General features: G+C 25.9%; 4 protein-coding genes across 7 annotated transcripts; 3 read left to right on the top strand and 1 right to left on the bottom strand.

Moving 5' to 3' along the window:
- Nucleotides 1-2465: 2465 nt before the first annotated feature.
- LOC145750342 (protein LTV1 homolog) lies at nucleotides 2466-5727 on the top strand. Its single transcript, XM_082566354.1, has 13 exons — nucleotides 2466-2553; nucleotides 2638-2702; nucleotides 2832-2922; nucleotides 3059-3200; nucleotides 3384-3524; nucleotides 3757-3895; nucleotides 4099-4260; nucleotides 4405-4551; nucleotides 4697-4848; nucleotides 4979-5031; nucleotides 5119-5190; nucleotides 5298-5417; nucleotides 5491-5727. The coding sequence occupies exons 1-13, from the start codon at nucleotides 2551-2553 to the stop codon at nucleotides 5602-5604; spliced, it is 1401 nt and encodes a 466-aa protein (XP_082422480.1). The 5' UTR covers nucleotides 2466-2550; the 3' UTR covers nucleotides 5605-5727.
- Nucleotides 5728-7101: 1374 nt separating this feature from the next.
- Nucleotides 7102-10252, top strand: LOC145749414 (protein odr-4 homolog). 2 transcript variants are annotated; one of them, XM_082565176.1, is made up of 11 exons: nucleotides 7102-7240; nucleotides 7519-7599; nucleotides 7703-7831; nucleotides 8004-8144; nucleotides 8273-8407; nucleotides 8552-8746; nucleotides 8840-8953; nucleotides 9087-9183; nucleotides 9515-9624; nucleotides 9776-9932; nucleotides 10018-10252. In XM_082565176.1, the coding sequence occupies exons 1-11, from the start codon at nucleotides 7145-7147 to the stop codon at nucleotides 10083-10085; spliced, it is 1323 nt and encodes a 440-aa protein (XP_082421302.1). In that variant the 5' UTR covers nucleotides 7102-7144; the 3' UTR covers nucleotides 10086-10252. The 2 variants fall into 2 exon arrangements, with proteins under 2 accessions (XP_082421302.1, XP_082421301.1); XM_082565175.1 differs by having other exon boundaries at nucleotides 8552-8755.
- A 154-nt stretch (nucleotides 10253-10406) lies between these two features.
- Nucleotides 10407-16323, top strand: LOC145749413 (glomulin-like). 2 transcript variants are annotated; one of them, XM_082565174.1, is made up of 13 exons: nucleotides 10407-10562; nucleotides 10866-11079; nucleotides 11264-11429; nucleotides 12003-12120; nucleotides 12312-12447; nucleotides 12587-12795; nucleotides 12943-13030; nucleotides 13182-13371; nucleotides 13459-13588; nucleotides 13766-13942; nucleotides 14052-14175; nucleotides 14527-14603; nucleotides 14672-16323. In XM_082565174.1, the coding sequence occupies exons 1-13, from the start codon at nucleotides 10443-10445 to the stop codon at nucleotides 14762-14764; spliced, it is 1842 nt and encodes a 613-aa protein (XP_082421300.1). In that variant the 5' UTR covers nucleotides 10407-10442; the 3' UTR covers nucleotides 14765-16323. The 2 variants fall into 2 exon arrangements, with proteins under 2 accessions (XP_082421300.1, XP_082421299.1); XM_082565173.1 differs by having other exon boundaries at nucleotides 14527-16323.
- On the bottom strand, nucleotides 14845-21649 carry LOC145751235 (kinesin-associated protein 3-like). 2 transcript variants are annotated; one of them, XM_082567340.1, is made up of 19 exons: nucleotides 21514-21649; nucleotides 20851-20982; nucleotides 20302-20450; nucleotides 19896-20129; nucleotides 19639-19775; nucleotides 19404-19491; nucleotides 19095-19193; nucleotides 18750-18931; nucleotides 18426-18598; nucleotides 18109-18184; nucleotides 17895-17990; nucleotides 17616-17750; nucleotides 17244-17409; nucleotides 16875-17000; nucleotides 16601-16701; nucleotides 16246-16329; nucleotides 15890-16067; nucleotides 15479-15602; nucleotides 14845-15311 (listed from the first exon to the last, which is right to left on the bottom strand). In XM_082567340.1, exons 1-19 carry the CDS (start codon nucleotides 21546-21548, stop codon nucleotides 15176-15178), a joined length of 2451 nt encoding a protein of 816 aa, XP_082423466.1. In that variant the 5' UTR covers nucleotides 21549-21649; the 3' UTR covers nucleotides 14845-15175. The 2 variants fall into 2 exon arrangements, with proteins under 2 accessions (XP_082423466.1, XP_082423464.1); XM_082567338.1 differs by having other exon boundaries at nucleotides 18109-18209; nucleotides 18430-18598.
- Between the last annotated feature and the right edge of the window lie 56 nt (nucleotides 21650-21705).

Genomic DNA, 21705 nt, shown 5'->3' with positions numbered 1-21705 from the left:
ATTTTTTAATATTCTTTACGTAAATATGAAATTTTATAATACGTGACCTTCTGTAAATATTCTCATACATAGGTAATACAAATTTAAACCGGGTAAGCCTACATAACATTAATAAGTAGGTAGGCCACACTACAAAATAATTGAAAATTTTGACAAATATATTTAATAAACAAAGATTAATTAAAATAAATGCAGCGAATTTTATTTAACAACAATAAATTAAATAATATAAAAAAAGGAAAAAATTAACTTATTAAATTTATTTACCTGCTGTTGGTATTGTTGTTGTTTTTGATACTGCCCATTTTGTCCCTGGTTTAAAATGTATTAATATTTGCTTTTTGTTATTTGCTTGATTATTAAATGTATCATAATTAAATAATTGTTATTTATGACTTAACCCCAGCACTCACACCATAAGGTATAATAAATAAGTTAATTTTGATAAAAACCGTTTTAATTAAAATACTTTAGTTTTTAACAAAATTTAAATTTGTTTAATTCATTTTTTTAAGTAAAATTTCATATCGAAATGATTAATAAGAATTTAAAAAATAAATATATTTACCTGAGCTTGTTGTTGAATTTGAGTGTTGTGGGAATAATGATTATAAACTTGATGCAGGTGAACATGAATTTGTTGGCTTTGTGATTGTGCTTGCTGTTGACCTTGAACATTTGATTCTAAATAAAAAAAAAGTTTAAATAAAAATTTTAAATTTTTTTTTATTTTAATTATTATGAATGTTAAAATAAATTGTAATAAAGTGACAAAAAATTTATAAATTACTTTTTGTTATTTCTTTTTCTTGTTTTGCCCTTTCCTCGTAAATATCACTCCATTTTTTTACATCCTAATGAAAAAAAAATAATATATATATATAAAAACACAAATTCATTATCGAAATAATCAAAATTTTTGTAAATATTTTTTTATCTAAAATTAAGTTAAGAAAAACTGGTGCAGTTTTTATAACATAATGGGGGTTCATTTTCTATTACACAATGTAAACGTTTATTACATAGTTTAGATTTAAATTAAAAAACCTGAATAAATTTTTCTTCTTCTTGAGCTTCCGAGTTATTTTGAACAACTTCCACTGCATAAACACAGGTTAAAGCGGCTATAATTGCCACTAAAATAGACAATTTCATAATGAAATTTACACGCAAATCTGCGGCATGTAAGACCTAGTATTACAATTCGACAATATTTTAAAACTTTTTATATATACCTCTAAAGTTGTCAAAAGGTCAAACAGTAGAAAAACATTCTTATACGTTTTACACCCAAAAGGTGCAGCCCTGAAAGTACACATTTATATAGTTCAAAGTATTAAACAGGAACAAAGCCTGAGTTTACTGCGAATTTAACAAAGGCTTAAGACTTTAAAGTGTTTGCACATACCAACAAAACAATAGAGGGCGTTAAGGTTTAACGCCGTAGGTATACATCATGAAGATTTAATAAAGTTACGAAGAACTTCACTAATAGCAACCCTGCCTGAAAAATCATCTTGAATAACAATTTAACCTTTAAATATTAATTTATAAATGTTTAAATATGATACGAAATCTTAGATTTCGAAACATATTTAATTTTGGTTCAAATTAACCTTTTATTTTGTTTATACAAAGTTCCAAAATTTTGGTATAATGTTTATATCAATATTGTGTTTCAATCTTTTCATTTTTAAAATTCCCTTATCATTAATTAATAATTGCTTGTATTTATTAAAATTTTAAGATAGTTATTAGGTTTCAAATTTAGGTCAATTGTCTGTTGTAATATTAGTAACTCAAAAACGGATTAAAAATTAATTTTTGTTTGTTAATTATAATTAAATGCTTGTTTGTTTATTAAAAATTTAATATCAATTTAAGGAACTTAAAATTTAGTCTAGTATATATTCTGATATCAATAACTTTTAACTTGGTTAAAAATTAGTTTTTGTTTTTTACGCCTATTAAAAAGCTTGTTTGTTTATTAAAATTAAAGATCAATTTTAATGATTTTAACTTTGGTCTATTGTTTACGTAATGTTAATAAAAGAAAAAGCTATAATATTTAACTTTTTTGTCTATTACAATTAAATTTCCAATTGTTTATTAAAATTTTAAGACTGATATTATAAAATTTTAAATTTATTCTGTTGTAAAATTGTTTTTATTTGTTCACTTTTTTATTTATCTATAAAGCAATATATTAAAAATGATCAAAGGATTTCGTACCATATTTTATTTATCAAATAAATCTAGTTTATATTTTAAAATATATTGAGTTATACATCTTTTTGCAAATTTAACTAATTTTTTTGTATTACTGTTTTTACTACCCTTTTTTTTTTTTTTTTTTTAAAAAGTTTTAGAATATGACATTGGGGATAAAAATTTAATGTTGTGCGTCGACACTTTTTTTATGATAAAGTACCTTCTCCGTTTTAAGGGGATTTTTTGAGATTTCGTACACGTGATAAAAAAAAGTAGAAATAAATTTAAAAGATAATATTCGATTTGCATTTGCTGTAAATTGACCAAATAAATTTTATAATGGTGAGTATTGTATGGTGGAGATTATACTTAAAATACACAAATAATATCTTCAAAACTATATTTTTAATAATTACCTCGTTTTAGCCGCATCGACCAAAAAAGCAATTTATTGATAAAAAGAAATCGGTAACATTTCAATTGGTGCACAGGTAGCTGTTTTAAACTAAATGTTATTTACATCACAGAACTAAATTTATAAAAACTGTGTTATTTTAATTAAAAAGTTTAATATGTGTCCAAATCTTGGTAAGTTTTTTAAATTTATGATTATTTTGTAGGAGTCAAAAAGATCCTCTGCAAGCAGATGAAGATGCTCCGCAACGGGTTTTGGTTCCAATGGATGGAAGACTTGAATCAACATCATCAGAAGTCAATAATTAAGATTTATTTTTATGTTTTACTTACATGCATTAAGTACATACTGACATGGCAAAAAAATGTAATGTTTTAATTTTAAAATTTGTTGTAGTTTCAGGTTTTTAATCTAGTAATTTATTTTATTTAGACTACTATAGAACATGAAGCAAGATTATCAAAACAAAAAACTTTTGGGATTGGATTTGAAGATGATTATGATTATTTACAACATTTAAAAGAACCAGAAAAAGATGAAAGAGCTATTTTAATACCAAAAGAAACATCAAGAGGTTAAAAAAAATTGGGTTACAAAAAATAGAAGTTAAATTAAGATTGTTTTATTCTTACATTAGTTAATTTTGTTCTATTATATCTTGTTTTTTAAATTTCATTTTAAGTAAAAACCCTTTAAATTTCTTTTATTTAAAAAAAAAAATTAAAATCACCTTAAAAAATTTTTTTTTTGTTTTTAGTTGATGCAATCGAAAAGGATGATGACGGAGCAGCAGTTGTGATTAAAGATGACCAGGCTGTTATGCGGCTACCCTCAATCGTGTTTGGATCGAAAAATGAAGAAGAGGTGGGGATGCTGCATCGTGCTCTTCCTCCAGTTGGTTAGTTTGTAAAATCTGTAAATAAATTTCATAAATTTTTTAAATAAATATTGTTTTTTTGGAAGGGTATTTTTAAATTTAAAGTTCTTTTTTTGATGTTCGTCGATTATTTAAAAGTTTCTTTGACATTTATCGATTTTTAAATTAATTTTTTTTTTGATGAAGTTTTCAAAAATGGTTATATAGTTTTAAGTAACTTTTAATTATATTATAAATTGCATAAATTTTTTAGGACCACAGCCAACCTGGGATCCTGATGTCGTTGCTGGATTGGATGAAGATTTTGACTTCAGTGATCCCGACAACCAACTTGAGGATGACTTTATTGCTCTTGCATGTGAGAAAAATGTGGCTTTCCAAGAAGAAGAACAGTGAGTAAAAAAAGAATTTTAAAACCCTAGTACCGAAAAGGTTTCAACATTTCAAACCTAAAATTTTATTTACCAGAATTTTTAAGTTAAGGATCTTAAATTTAACTGTTATACAGTTGTTTTTTAGTTTTTGGTTGTAATTCAAATTTTAAATTTCTTAACAATGCTTTAACTTTTTAAAAATTATTTGATGAATTGTTTAGTGATGATCAATACAGTGACTCGGAATATTCAGATATTGACAGCAACGATCGGTTTTCTGATGATTCATTCTCAGAAGAAGAAACCAAGTCACGCTTCACTGCATACTCAATGACATCATCAGTGATGCGAAGAAACGAACAATTGACACTTTTAGACGATAGGTTTAAAAATTTTTGTAAAACATTTGTTAAATAATAAAATTAAAAAAAAAACATTGTAAAGATTATTTTATATTTTTTAACACTCATTTTAGATTTAAGTTTAAAAATTTTTTTTTCAAAAAATTAATTTATAAAATTTTTCAGATTTGAAAAGATGTTTGAAGATTATGATGAGGAAAAGATTGGAGATATCAGCCATGTAGAAATTGAAGGAGGACTTCCAGTGGAGGATCTTGATCAATGGAAGGGAATGAAAATGTTGCTTGGAATCAAAGAGGAAGAGGAGGATTTGTGAGTTTTGCCATTTTCTTTTGAATTTAATAACATAGAGTTGTCACATTGTTTCTTTTGCTTTTTTATACATTTGCAGGCCGATAAAAAATCTAACCATATATTCTTTGTATATTTGTGTATTTGCATAGTTTTTATTTATTAGAAATATTGTTGAAGAAGCAGAGAAACCCAAGAAAGAATATTCAGCTTTAAACTTAGAAGATAGTGGTGAAGAAAATGGTGATTGTGATGTAAAAATGGTGAAAATTGTTGAAGAAAAAACAGACAAACAATGGGATTGTGAATCAATATTAAGTAAATTTTTTTTATTATTGATTTTACAAGGACTCCAATTTCCCCAAAATAAAAAATATATTTGTTTTACATTGCAAATATCATATTATCATAATACATATTATGTTACTGAATATTTTTTTGCATTAAGGTACCTATTCAACCCTATATAATCACCCTAAAATAATTAAAGATCCACCAAAGGTAAATATTGCTGATTTTATTTTAATATTAAAAATTTAACTGAAAAAGTTTCACTGAAATTGTATCAAAAAAATGATTCTTTCTTAGAAAATTAAAGTTTCACAAAAAACAGGAATTCCATTGGATACCATAGGAAAACCAAAACTAACGAAAAAACAGGTAAATTTTAAATATGTTAAGTTAATACATACATGTTATAATACGTAACTTTTTATATTAATTGGATACATTATAATAAAATTTAAATTCAATTTTTTCTTATTTAGTTGCAATCTCTTGATTTGGAGCCGAAAGAAAATAAACCAAAGATTAATAAAACTGATCGAAAAAATGAAACAAAAGAAGAAAAAACTTTAAGAAAACAACAAGTTAAGGAAGCAAAAAGGGTAAAAATAACTTTTTTAACTTTTTTTTATAATTTATGATTTTTCCAAAACCTTAACAATTATTTCTTTTTAGGAGAGAAGACAAGAAAAGAAAGCAACAAAGACTGCGTTTTCTCAAGAAAAATGTCGACAAAGAAAAGAATTGATAAATCTTCGGCAAAATCTTTCTGGAATTGTTTTATCTTAATTCTGTTATGCCAAACTTTTTTTTTAAATAAAATTTATACATTTACCAGAATATTCTGTTCTTTTCGGGGTTATTTACGAGTTGTTTATTAAACCATTTTTACAGAGCTACTTTTAACAAACTCGACAATAAAATGCAACTGGTCATAACAAGAATGTGCTGATAAAGAAAATTAAAGCGTCCTTAAAGTTTCAATTTTAGGTATAATATAACAACTACTATATAATTTGCTTGATTTAAATAACTTTAATTGTTTACCAAAAAATGATGCACTTTTAAAATATTTACACAAACTGAGGATAAACTAAACGTTTGTTGTGTGTTTTACAAATAAGTTTTAACTCTCGTTCAAACACGTGTAAATTTTGAAAATAAACAAAGGGATTTGATATATTACTTAAAGTGGGTGCCATAACAAGATTATAAACAAAAAAAGGTATTTTTGGAATAAAATTGTATTTAAAGTTATTCAATGCAGTCAGTAGCTAAATTATTACTAGAATAGTATCACTCAAGAATTGCACAAGGAACATATTTATGTTAAATTTTTTAAATAAAAACCAAAACAGAATAGCAAATACCATCAAAATTAGTTTTTGTAACATAAATCTTAAAAACTTACAACTGTCATTAAGGTAACAACCAATTCAACCTTTTATATATACTGTACTTTTGGCAAAATTTCATTTTGAATATCGGTAAAATATGGTCTTATGCTGACTTTATACACGGGAATTTCGTGGCTGGTCGAATCTTTTTATGGCCGAATTTTCTGATCCCCTACGATCAGACCATATACAGATATAACTACACTGTTGACTGTCTGACTATATGTCTGTATGTACAGCTGTAATAACTACCAAAATTAAAATAATATTAAAGGATGTAAGATCACATTTGATAAAATAACTTAACTAGCGTGGTCTGGCAGTCTGGTTACTGCTTTACTACATGACCTGAGTTGGGTTTGATCCCCACTGTCATGTTGCAGCGTTCTTGAGTAAGGCACTATAAATGGTATAAACTTCTGCTGAGCCTACACCTAATCAGCAGCTTATAATTAGTTGGCATATATAATTTATAATATCCCAAATTGTAATCTTATTCCAGCAGTTGTGACCTTTTTTCGCTGGTAATAATCTTATTTGTCGATTTTGATCTTACTCGTTGGGTTGTTATCTTATTCTCTCACTTATAATCCTTTTAAATTTAACTTAATAATAAAATTTTATTCTAAGTGGGTATATGTTTTTTATACATCTATTTGTCAAACCATTACAATCTGTACATTATATAATTATTTAGATTAAGTATAAAGTCACTTTAACTTTTGTGTAATGCTCCAAACAAAACCTTATTCTGGTAGTTTAGTTGTAGTCGTATTATTCGCATGGGCTTTCTACAAGCCTTTTTTTAAGTTACATTCCGAAAGGATTTTCGAATATATTTTAAAATTAATGTTTTATGTTCAATAAGTAGATTTGTTTTATAGATTTTTTTAAAAATTTTTATTGAAAATTTATGTTTAACAAAAATTACAATGGTTAGAAACATTGTAGTTGAGGAAGATGTTCAAAATTACGTGAACAAAATTATCAAAAATAAACATCCAGCTGTAGGTCTAATTCTTGGAAAGGTTGGTCTTTAAGTGTGCAAACATATTTAATATTATATAAACTTAAGATCGTTTGATTTGTAATTGCTTAAAATTTATAGTGTTACAATACTAACTTGTCATATATATATATATATGTTTTTATTTTTGGATTGTCGAATTTTTCGATAATGAATACAGAGTGTCTGTTTATTTTAATATAACTTAAAGGATTTTTAATTATTTTGCAGTTTTAGATGTTTAACATTGTGGTCTTATACTTTAAGTTATTTTGTAATATATATACTTTTTAAATTTAGAACTCTAAAGCAAAGGATTATGTAATAAAATTGGTAAAATGTCCAACCAAGGATGACAATTCGAAGGGAAACAGAATAGAGGTAAAACAATATAACATAATAATATGGTTTAAATTCATTCAACACTTTAAATTTATTTAAAGGAAACTGTTTAAATTAATGTTGTATTTTGAACTTATTTTAGATTGACGAAAACTGGATAGCAGGTCATGCTGTTGAGTTGACTTACATGCTACCAGGTGGTTTAAATATTATTGGAATCTTTTTTGTTTCCAACAAGGGAGACAATATCACATATAACAAACTAAGACAGGTATGTGTTATTTTTTACATATATATATATATATTATTTTTTAGTCTTGGTTGAATTTAAAAAACATAGTTTTAAGCTTAAAAAACAAGGCCATAATTCTACCAATATTTTTCCCTAATTAAAGTTATGAAAAAGTTTAACTTTGTAACAATTTTTTTTTTAACAACTTTAGGCCATGTACACCACCTATAAATGTTTATCAAATGAACATTTATCTGAGCAATGTGATCAATTATTATGGACAGTTGTTCACTTAGAAGCAACAAATGGAAAAACTGTTTACTGCAAACAATATGACATGAATGACAAAACAGTAATAAATAACTTAAACATTTTTTAATAGTATTATAAATAACTTCCTTATTATATTATCTTGAGTCATATTTTAATTTGCTTTATAATAGAATAAAAGTTTGTTTATTCTTTTTTTTTATTTTTTAGAGCTCTATGAAACCAGCAGATTGGAAATATAGTAACACAGCAACAAAATGGTCATTAGTGGAAACAAGAATTAAAATTAATTTAAAATTAAACGAAAACAATTTATCTTCAAAACAACTGGAAGAAAAAATAAATGTAAGAGAAAACTTTAAATTTAAAAATTTTTGTTTTTTAGTTTGCAATAATTAAACAATTTGTGCATAATTTCAATTTTAAATGTTATCCCTAAATTTTTTTTAAACCTTAATGAAAATTTAACTTAAATTATATTAACTTAAGGCAAAAATGTCAACATATTGTGATTCAATATCGAATGCCTTGGTTGAAGTTAATGACGTTTTACATCTGCCAACTGAAATATTAGACCCAGAACCGGTTACAACCGGTAAAAACCGAAAATCAAAATCAAGTACAACTGCTTCTAAATGGGGCAAAACGTTTACTTGTAATTTTTACTTGAATCTAGATGATAAAGTTAGTATAGTAAGTTTTTGTTTTAAATCTCTAATACAGTTAAAAATTATTTAAGATTTTTTGCAAAATGAATAATAAATTAATTGAATATAGGAAAACTTCAGTGCAGTTGATTTGCAGACAAGTGATCAAGTTATTGAAATACAAGGAACTGTATTTGCTTGTGCTTACCTTTCTTCTAAATCTACGGTTGAAGAAGCAATTCAGGTTTTAAATAAAAAAAAAATTTATAGTAGATTGTATTATGATTTTGTGTTTGTCTTTTTTCAAGCATTTTTCGTACATTTTAAATTTAGTATTTTATACAAAGTCAAGGCAACTTATTTTGTTTATATGATAGGAACTTAAAGTTGATTTAATAAGAAACATAAATCGACGTTTTCAATTGTTAAGTGAGGATTTAGGGGATAGAAATACTTCAATTGAACAAATTAAAGGTTTGTAGTTTATAAACATTTTTTTTCATATTACTCAATGCCATTATTGGTATACCACACTACTTGATTTTTATAAACAGATTTTTGTTAAATATACATTATTTAATGGAGAATTATGATTATGTTTATTTTATATGCCTTTAATATAAAAAAAACTTGCTTTTTGTTTTATGGTGTGCAGGTAAAATGTAAAAGAAACTGACCAAATGATTAAAAATGCACGTAGGGCGGGCACTTATCTAGTTCTAACAAAATATAAAATTTTGTACATTTTTAACATCATACTTCAAAAATTCTGGATCTATGTTTTGTAAGTTGAATTTTTTTATAGAGTGCAGTTTTCCGAAGCGATTGTGTTTTAAGGAAACTGATGAAAGTTTTATGTTTTTTGATTATTCTTTTCCCAATGAATTGTTGTCTGACGCTATATTAAGAATAAAGGTAATTAGTCCTAATATTAAACCTTTTTATAAAAAAATTTAGTGTATATACATATTAAATAAATAACAAAAATTTAGTATTTTGAACAAATAGTTAAATTATATATATTATTCTTTTAAATAAATATAAAAAAAAATAATTTAATAAATAGGAGACCTTGGATATTACATTGGATAAAAGCAATTTTAATAATGACTTAGAAAATTTTTCAAATATTCAACCTTACAATAATTCGGAAAATAATGAAGATATTGATAATAATGAGGCAACAGAAATTAACAGCAAAAATAATTATTCCAACTCCATAAGTAAGCTTATATAAATTATATATATACACAAAAGCTTAGTAGAAATTTATATATATACTAATAAAAAATACATATATTTTTCTAGGAGCAATCTTGGCAACTGGGGTAGCATTAGCTGCAGCAGCTTTATCTTATTTTACCTTTTCTGAGTAATTACTTAATTGGCTGTTTATATCTTGTGCAATAATTTGTATTGGTGTGGTGTTTTATGTTGGTATAATTTTAATTGTACAGGGTTTAAAGTATAAATCACAACTTTTTTTAGAATTTTGAATTTAAGCAAAGTGTTGTAACATTTTTTTTTCATAATTCAAATATATAGCCTATACTTTTAAAGACATTTTTTATGCTTTGGAGTTATACATATATGCTTTTTTGATTTAATGTTTGCATTGCTTAAGAGTTTATTTAATTTTTGTAAAAAGTTGTTTTAGTAGATAATATAATAATTGAATTTTTTTGTGTCAAAAGGTGTTAGGGTTTTTATAATATTAATGTAAGTATAATAAAATGGTGGACATGCTTGAAGAATATCAAGATAGTATATCACCTCGGATTTCAAAATATTTGGAAATTTTTGAATATAATGAATTAAGAAATTATTGCCTTGATTTAGTAAATGAACGACAAGTAAGAATTAACAGATAAAAAATTGTGCATTAATATAAATATGTATATATTTAAAATTTTTGTGTTTAAAATATGCTAAAAATTGTCTGTTCGCTACCTGTCTTAGGTGCTGCATTTTAGTATAAGCACAACGATAGTTATTTTGTTTTGAAAGTCATACATGCATATATATATATCAACTATTAGGCTGTATTATATAAATACAATTTAAATTACCGCACAAAATAATTTTGTTGTGCAATCATTCCAATTAATTATATTAATTTTGATTTTGTTAGGGATATTTTTTTTATTGTGTTTTAGGTTTCCAAGAAAAGTTGGGAAGTTTTAACCAAATTAATAAACCACCTGAAAAATAACAAGGTTCAAAATGAGGATCTCGTGTATTTTCGAGATATTTTTTCTTATATTGCAGAAATGGGAAATTCTAAAGAAATGTTGTTAGCATTTTTAGAGCATTTTGATCCAATGATCGAGTTAGATATTGTTCAACTGTTAGTTCCAGCAATTATTATTGGTAAATAAATAAAATATTTAACTTAAAAATATGATACTTAAATTTTACTTAAGGCTTTTAGCAATGGTATTTAATATTAAATGCCATTAGGCATAGAAATTTGATAGTATTTAATGTTAAACATAGTAAAAGCTGTTTTTTATCATATTTTTTATTATTTATTATTTATACAATATTTTTTTAGTTTCACAAAACTTGATTAAAAAGGATAAAAAAAATCAATGTTACAACATAGCAATGGTGGTGTCAGCCTTACTATATTATTTGGATGGATTGAATTTACCTAACTATACTGATTTTAACCCTCTTAAAAATACCCCAGAATTACTGGAAGAAATTAAAATTGCCAGGTAGCCTAGTGCTATTTACTAATAGTATTATGAATAATTTGGCCTACTATGTTCAAGTCATATATTAGCAATATTTTTAAACTCAAAAATTAATAAAGTTGGTGTCACTGAACACAAAAATGATTTTAACTTTAAATAATTTCACCTACTTTTTAAGTTATACAACTTTTAAAAAAATAAAATAAAGTTAATTAAAAAAAAAAAAAGGGAAGCCTTGTATGTGATGACGTAGAAAGTACTAGCTTGTATACATTTACTACGCTACTTGGTTCTTTCTACGTCACACAAAAAAATATGGTAACCTGGTTTTTTTATGCTAATTATTTTCCAGTATTTTGGAAAATTAAGTTGTAAGTGCCACAGACATTTTTTAAATGTTCTAAAGCCATTTTGTGATTCATTGTCAACCATATTAACGTGCTATATACATCACTTACAAAATTGCAAAATTCTGTAACATAACACTTTCATGTTTTTTAGCTTAATTAACAAAGTTCAGTTTTGAATTATAATGTTTTATTTAGAAGTTGAACTTGAATATTATTTAATTTTTAATATTAATATTGTTTTTAGATTTATTCAAGATTGTGTTGACTTTGGCGAGGCAGTGTTAAATAATGTTAAGAAACAATTAAAGAAGAAAATTATTACTGAAACTCATTTTCAAGCTGTTAAACAAGAACTTATGATGGTAAAACTTTATTTTAAAGATTTTTTTTTAAAAAGGCTTATTTATAATAGCCAATTGTTTAATTTGCAATAACAATAGTAAGTAAACAAAAAAAATGATAATTTATATGTGAAACACACTCAATTATTAACATATGCTAAAAATATTCTTAAATATTGATTTATTAAAATTTGTATAAATGTTGCTTTTAGTTGTGTTGTGGACTTCTTGAAACTTTCACACTGATTGATGCAGAAGATAGAGAAATAAGTGAACATGAACCAGTGTATACAGGTTGCGTAAAAATAAGTGACGGAGAATCAAGAGAGAATGACAAGGATTCTTTAGGTATATTTAACCGGTGAATTTTGACAACAAATTTTGGTCAACTTTTTTTTTTAAATTGGAAAAAATTAAGTAGAATTTTTATTGATTTTTCAAAAAAATAAAGTGTTGTTATATTTAATAAAACATATTTATGTTGCAGGTGAAAAATTATCCATAAATACCTCAAAAAATCTTATTTTGTTAACCACTAAACTTAACACTTCCTGGACATTATTGTGTGATGTTACATGGAGAAATTTTGTTAGTTTTGAGAGAAAACCAAATGCTGAAGACTTCAATAAAATAAACCAAGCAAGATCTTCTTTTCTGCAAATATGTTTAGTTAAAAACATTGGAAACATGCCACAAGTTAATAGTTTATATTTAAAGTATATTTATTCAAATTTAAGTATTATTTCTTATAATTTATAAAAATTTAAAAAATCTAAATATTGCATTTTTTGTTATGCTACACTTTAAAACTTACTATTTTTTAAATTTTATTCTGAATACCAGATTATAGACCCAGTTTTTGCATTTATAAGATGCATTCCTTCTATCCTTAATTTGATTAAATCAAAAAACTTGATCACTATTCACAAAGGTAATAAAGTGTTAATATTATTTCAACTTCAAGTTAAAAAATACTTACACCTTATACTAATTTTAGATTCGAACATATGCTAAAAAATCTAATTAAAGTTTTACATCTATTTTCAGATTTTTTGATAATTAAAAAAATGTTTTTTTGTTAGGTCTTGAGTTATGCAGACAAGTTAGTAATAAACTTGAACCTTTTGCTTTAAAAACTGTTGTAATTAATCAAGAATTAAAATTAACAAAACAACATAATATCACTAACTTACTCCTTCAAGCTGCATCAAATATAACAATTAATTGTCAAGTTAAATTGTTAAGACAAAGAGCATTACAATTTTTAACGAGGTATTCTAATTTTATTGGTTTTTACATGAATTTAAAATCCTTTTTAAAACTTTATACATAATAAAATAATGATTTTTGTTGTTGTAGATTCTTAGATAAATTTGTGTGGCTAGACAGATACAATTTGCTTAACTACTTGTTCAACAATGTTGACCATTTTGGATTGGTTGGGTATTTGATTACTTACTTCAAAAATAAATTGGCTGAAGTTTTAAAGGTATATATGCGAAATTTTTATTTTTAAAATAAACTTTTTTAATTTTGTTACTTTAAGAACATTTGTTGTGTAAATCTTCATTAATAAAACCAGGATATTGTTGTTGCTTTATTGAAGATATTTATATTTAAAATATTAGTCTAAATTTTAGTTTTCAATAAATTTAATTTTTTTTAGGACAAAGTATTAGATGACAGCAACATTTTCTTAAAAAAAGAAAGATTTTTTAAACTTATCGAAATCTGTTTGTATTTACCACATAAATCTGAAACTGATATTTTGACAGAATATGATAAGATTATGGCAGCTCTCAATCTGCTTTTGTTCTTGTTTATTAGAGATAAAGAAAACATGGTAAATATAATATTAAAAAAATTAATAAAATATAAATTGAAAATCAACCTATTTTTCAATATACAACAATTAAAAGTTTTTCTAAATTAACAAATATATATATTTTTAGACTCAGATTTGGAGCAAAGTTAAAAATATTGAATTGGAATATTTAAATCCCCTACAAACTGGAATTAATTTATCAAGAATGCATTATCGAGAAGAACTAAAAACACAATCAAAACCTAAACTAGGTAACTATAGTATTTTGTTTTAATTTAAAAATCCCTTTTTTGTTATGATTTAAATTTTTTTTGTTCATATTTTAAAATTACTATATGACTATTTTTGTTAATTGTTTGGTACCCATAAAATGTATTGGTTTGAATTTTTATCAAAAAAATCGATTGGATTAATTGGATTGCTTGTATTAAGTGTATTTTAAATGCGGGAGGGTTGGGGTTAATATATACAGTACTTTTAATATCCATTTAACCCACGCAATTTAATTCATTTTATAATATGTCGATTGTTTGGTTTAGTATATTTTATAGGTACCTGACTATTTTTTAATATATAACCTTTAAAATTATAATCAAAAATAGCCAAACAAGCAGATGAAACAAATTTTTCCATTAATGGAATAAGTTTACCTTCAATGCCAATTGAAGAAAGAAAAAGGGTAATTATTCAAATTAAACAATTTAGTTTATCTTCAAAATTTATTCTTACTTTTATGTCTTTTACTAGGTCTTGGAAACTGCTATCTCTAATTTTGACATGATGCAATCTGTATGTTCAAGAGTACAACATTACATTGATTTGCATCAGGCAAATCCCTAATTCTGACAATTCATATTTAATATTACAAGTTTTTCTTTTTTAAACCATTGGTTACCCAAGTTAGTTTTTGGGTAAAAAAGGCAAGCTATAGTTACAAAGCAGTCAGAATCCTTATATCCAGTTTATTTTAGTTAGACATTAACATAAAATAAATTAATTTTAAGTAATACTTTCCAGCTCACAGTGTATATACTTTAGCAGTAATTAGCGAGTTGTACATGGGACATATGAACTATAATATATATAGATGTAGAAGATTGTAATGTGTTATGTTAAAAAGCAATCTATAAACATGTCCGCTATGGTCAGCAGATATCTTGGTGCTAAATTAGTTAATTAATTTTCAAAAAAATTTGTGTTTAATATATAGTTGATGTCATGTAAATTATTTTAAAAAGTTCTTTGTTCATCTCAATATGGGACATCATTGTACCCCGTATAATTAGGGGAACTGGGCCTCATATAGGGACCTGGGTAATACCCCTCCATTTCATTCTGCATTTGCATAAACCTGGGGTCCGATTCCGGGTCATACCCCTGGAGGTATCTTCAGAAAAGAAAACAAAAAATTGTGAAATTAATTATTGTTTATATAAAAGTAAAAAAGAAGTACATAACTAAATCTTATATTTGCTTACTATCTACATTTAACTTTTAATTGTTTTTGATACAACGAAAAATTGCCTAAAAATAGATTGGTCCAAAAAAACTTACGCCTCATAGCCTGGTGGCATATCAAATCCTTGTGGAATCATGTGTGAAGCCATCATTGCATTTCTTTCTTCCTCCATGTACTCCGGTTTCATCCCATTCTCCATTAACAGCTCATCATCAAATGCTAAAAATTATCAAAAATGTGAAAAGCGTTTTTAAATTCACAGATATTTGTTTTAAACTAGTATTGCATATACTTAATACATGCAATAAAAACTACAGGTTCCATATTGGAATTACGATGATGAATTATTATTTATAATTCTGTCTTTAGCATTTTGTTTAGCTAAGCAAAAAATCAGTCTCTAGTTTAACAACCTAGCAATACCAACAGTATAAATGACTAGGTTTTGGTAATGGAACTTAAAATTTAAAATATATACTTTTTAACTTGTAAAATAAAAAACCTACTTGGCTCATATAGCAACATGTCATCGTTCCTTAAATAAGCGGGCAACATATCTCCATACAGATCATCATCGTCCATGTTATCATCTTGTTGCTGGGTCTCAACCATTTCAATCCACTGAGAGTTATGCCATTTAAACTTTTCTAGCCTAATTCGCTTAGCCCAATCTTTGTCATGTTCCTAATAGATAAAAAAGGTTGGAATATTTAAGAAATCATTTTTAAAAATACCTAATACAAAATAAATAACATACAAATCTATATAAACTTTATTTGGCTTTTGCACATCAAATTATACTAGTTTGACAAAATAAATAGTATCCAATGTTATTAGGTTTGGTTTATTAAAGTTGACTTACCATTATCATGTCCAATGTATTGTCACAAACTTTCCTAATTTCAGCGTTCTTATCATGCATGAGATCAATCAAATAAGCTGGTGCCTTAAATGAAAACAAATTTTTTTTAATACTTAGCAACAATAATCCAATACTACTTATTTCTGTGTTCTAGAATAATAAAAACAAACGTTAAAACCAATACAAAAAGCTTGTCGATATTCCTGTCAATATAGTCATTTTTTAGTTAGATATATTTTAGGAACAAAAAATACAGCATATTGTTTTGGTGTATAATAATTTTGTTTATTAGTTTGCATATTGCATAAGTTGGTGTAGGAAAATAATTAACCATTGATTAAAAGTGTAATTTTACTTGTGTTTTGGTGATAAGAACACTTCTTGTCTCCTCATGCCAAATCATTTGATAAAATACATATGCAATTTGTAAAACAAGTTCATCATCTTCTTGCTTGGCTAGATAACAAAAAATTGGTTACAATTTTGTAGGCACAGTTAGAGTTTCGATACCTAATAATCTGTGTTGGTAACTTAATTTTAATATTGACATTAAAAAGGATTAATTGCTTACAGTTATACTATTCGTTGGTATTACAAAACGATAGCCATTACAATACCAATCATGTTACCGTTTAAAAGGTCGATTAGTATTTGAATAATTCCAGATTCAGCCAACATTTTTGCACAATTTCCATCTAACGCAACTGTTCCTAGTAAAACAACTGTTTCCAATACTAAATCATCTTCGGCATCACCTTTAAATACAAGAAAAAAAAAAGGATTTTTAAAAATGATTTACAAGAAAAAAAAAAAGGATTTTTTAAAAATAAAATACAAAAATTTGACATACATAATACATTGGGTAGTAAAATGCATTTACAAAATACGTATATTGGCAAATGGTAACTTATTAATTGCTTAACTCTAACTTTTATTTGTTTGGTTGTTAAAATTTAAATTTGTATTATAGCAAGTATTTGGCAAATATTTAAACTTACCAGGCAATAAAACTTTTTCGATGAACGACATTAAATTACATTCCTTTAAAATTAACTCAAAGTCAATTTCAGGAATATTTAAGTTGGCAAGAGTTCCCAGACATTCCAAAGCAAAATCTTCATTGTTTTCTTTCTTGATTGCTTTCGCAAACAAACCAATGTGTTCCTATTGATATAAATAATACAAAAATAAGGTTTAGTTGGGAGCAACATGTTCTAATTGCTAAAAGATTAAGTTTGTTTGTTTCTATAAGTTTGATATGTCTTTTATTGATTTCAATATATATATATATATATATGTTGTAATTTGTATAAAAAGTTTACATAATATTTCTTAAACTTTTACATCTTTAGTATTTTAATTTTACTTACTGCAAATAAAGCTTTAGTTGGGCCAGAATGTTGTGACATATTTCTGATCATTTTTACTAACAAAACATCCTTAAATTTGAAAGCTCGTTTCACTAAATACTTTAAAGCTGTTCCATTAGCACATTCGCATATTCTCTGAAATTTAAAAAAATATCTTGTGAAAAATATTTAAAAGTCAGGTAGACATAACTGCAGTGATATAGGTTACTTAAAAGTAAGAATTACTTTCAGTTTCCGGTATTTCAAATAATGTTTATTTGATGTTTTTTTTTCTTTTACCTGTGTGTTCCTTTTTTTACAAGCAAGGTTGATGCATAAAGCTGCAACTTCTATGTTCACAGGACCAGGTTCCATTTCAAGCACAAGTTGAATTAACTAAAATGCAACAAAATTTAGGTTATTAGAATATTGCTATATTTTCAGCTTTTATTACTCTACTAACAATTATAATTTTCTAATTATTGTACTGAGTAGTTGTAAGAAATGTTCTTACCTGTGGTATGCACTCAGTATAAGAAAACATGACTCTAACTTTATCATCCATACTTAAGTGGTACAAAATAATTGTGCTTATTGGTAGAAAGTCAGGTTGCACTGCAAATATTTTAATTTTTAAGCAACTTTGGTTTATTGAAGTGTCGTTATATTCTTGAGTGAGTAGGAAGTTTTTGTTATGGTAAAACTTACTGAATGTTGTTTACATATATTTAAAGTATGTTGTATTGATTTCTGTTTTAGTTAAATTTGTTTGTAGTTATAGAAATATCAGTAATTTAAAAAAGTTTAATGATTTTATCTAGGCTTTTTTACTTACTCTTAGCCAAATTTTCAGACAGTTTTGAAACTACTCCATTTTCCACCATTTTCTTTCTTAAATCAGAATCAAACGATAAATTTAACATCAACCTTTGACTTAAACTCAATAGGTCGGCACTTTCACAAGTTATAAGTGGGGTCAGTTTTGGGATGATGTCAAGTGTGGCCTGTAAGTTATTTTAAAATTCGTTTATTGGTGAAGTTTATTTTTTAAGGCTTTGTTACCAAAAATTTTTACCAAAATTTTTAATATATATTTTTTTTAAAGGATTTAAAAGATTTTCTTGTAAACAATTTAATCTTTAATATCATGATTACCATTTCATTCTTGTTCTCCAAAAAAATGCTCAACTTTTTAAGAAAAGATAAAACAAGAATGAGAAGATCCGGACTTTTTCTTGTGGAAAGAGCTTTCACCAACATCTCAACAATTCCTCGATTCTTCATCTTGATCTCTACTCTTGCATCTTCCGAAAGGTTTAGCAACAAATAAAAAGCAACTGAAAAAAGTTTAAATTAAAAAAAATTTTTTTATTTTATTGTTAATATTTTCTCAAGGTTTAATACAAATTACTTTTTTTAATCTGGTTTAAATACAAATATCTACACAACCAAATTTTAGTTACTAAGAGCAGATTTATACTTATTTAAAATATTTCTTACTTCTAAGCAGTGCATTTTGTTTGTTGACTAGTCCTTGGAATTTTTTCTGAGCACTTTCATATTCCTTCAGTGCTTGTTCATTATTTGGTTCTCCAGATAGTATATAAATTGTTAAGAAAAAATTGTTTTGGCTTAAGATTACTTATACCTGTTTAAACTGGGTGTCTTTAAGATTTGGTAGTTTGGTGTTGTTTAAAAAACTATTTTGTTTTGGTCACTATTAAAAATGTGTTGGTTAAAAAAAATGTTTAAAGTGAGTGTTTATCTAAGTGGAATGTCAATGTAACAGTAGTAAGTAGTTAAGGATATAAATCTGTTTCCTTTTTTCGACATCTTCTCGCCAAGATTCATGTCTTGCAAGTTCGTGTTCAGCTATGGTCATACATAGTGCTCCAATCTGGGAAAAATGAAGACATTTTTTTGTATTTCATTCACCAGATATGACTTAATTTAATTGCCATACCTTATTATCACTCAAAACCTCGTACTGTTAAAGTTTTAATTTAAATTTTGTTTATTAACTTTGTTTTTCTAATATTGATACCTTGTGCCTAGCTATCACATTATGAAAATCAGTGTACGATGAGAAACAGAAGAAAATATACATAATGTTAGTTGATAGTTCTACACTTTTTCTCCAATCCTCTCTTAAAACTCTTGTTAAAGCTCCCAAAACAGTCCCTGCAAAAAAAAATAATTAATCTAAAAAATTAAGTAATTACCATATGAACAAAAAATTAGGAGAAAATACAAATATTGTCTTAAAAAGACTTGGGTACTTGTCATTTAAATATTTATTACCATGTATTATTAATTCCTCCAAATTATCAGACTTTCTGCCAAGTCTTAACAGCATTGCTGATGCTCTAATCTTCGCTGGAACATCTTCATAAAGTAACTCAACATAATTGTCGATGTCATTCACACTTGGTTCCACACCGTCGAACGTGTTACCATCGGTTACAAAATCAGGTGTCGGGTCTTGTAAACCGAGAAATTGTTTTTTGTCACTTTGAGATTTGTTTGAAGAATTTCCTACAAATAATAAAACTATTATTTAAAAAGTAATATTCCTTAGAAGTTGACATTGAACTGTTTTACATTTTCAGTCTAGTTAAATTGAAATGCAGTCATATTTATTATCCTATTTACAGATATGGTAATTTTTAGGTTGAATTTTTAGTTTAAGGTATGTAATGAGAATTACCTTTTGTTGATTCTTTTCGGTTTTGTAAGTAGTAAAGTAGTTGTTCAACTTCGGGTAGTTTGGATATATGAATTAGTTTGCATCGTCCAACTATTTCTTGTGCTAATGCACTTATATCTGTTGTCTCGTTTAAACTTTTTAATCGAATGCTAAGAAAGTAGAAAAAAACATTTTTACTAAAAAATATTTTAAATTTAGTTTAATATTTGAGATTTTGTATTGGTATATATAGATGGCTAAGTAAAAAATTGGCATAAATACCTTCTGACTTTCTTTATATCTAACAAACTTTAAAACTGCCTACTATAACTTTACTCTACCACTTGACTTTGTTTTTAGGAAACCAAAAATAAACTTCTTAAAACTTATCTTACACTTTTTCTAATCCTAACTTCTCTTCCTCAATCTCCCAAGTATTTTTATCAACCAATGCTGCTTCATAATGAATCGAAATCTTATCATCATAAGGATCAACCTCGAAATCGTTAATAATTATACTGCAACATATAAATATATCCTCAATTGTGGGTTATATGAAAAAAAACTTACACTTTTTGGCATTCTTTTTTCTCCCCCAACATAGGGTCCCCCATTTCACCCAATATTGTTGCTTCAACTTCATAATTAACAATAATCGCTCTTTCAGTTGGGTGGACATCAATACTTCCACCTTTTACTTTCCTTATATTTCAATTTTCCAATATTAAAATAGTAAGGTATTTTGGAAATTTAATTTTATAATAAATAGTCTTATTTAATCATAATAAAATTTATTTTTTTATTACCCTTATTTTTAAAAATAATTTTAAATAGGATTTTTCTATTATTTTTTAAGGGTAGCACTAAAATACGGGATGCGGGAAGTTGCGGGGCGCGGGAAATACCAAGACCATACGTAAACGTTATCAAAAAATCACTGAATGCGGAGAAGGAAGGAATTTTTATACCCTCCCCCAATCTTCCTCTGTGCTTTATATTTGATTTTGCATCATTTATTAGTCTTTAAAGTCAATCCCCCATCAACCCTTAGCCCTTTTAATAAATACAGCAATCATCCCGCAGAAAAATACAAAAATTCCGTTCCGTCCCGCATTCCGCGAATTTATATTAACGATTACATACGGTCCCGCACTATCCCGCATCCCGTATTTTAGTATTGTCCATTTTTTAATTTTTATGGCACAAAATTTGGCAACAAATAAAATGTCTTACCGCTTTAAATATCTTGCGTCCTCTGTTTGCATCATAACGACAGTCTATAAAGAAACAATTTTCGCTATAATTACAATGTTTTAAACAAAATATTAATTACTTAAAACAATTATAAAAATCGATAATTTAACTGTTAGCAAGGAAAAATGTAAATAAATAATTTATAAGCTTCACTTTAGTTCAAGCTGTTTA

Source organism: Corella eumyota, chromosome 4 (assembly GCF_963082875.1).
Source record: "Corella eumyota chromosome 4, kaCorEumy4.1, whole genome shotgun sequence".
NCBI lineage: Eukaryota > Metazoa > Chordata > Ascidiacea > Phlebobranchia > Corellidae > Corella > Corella eumyota.
This window is presented reverse-complemented; position numbering and strand designations above follow the sequence as displayed.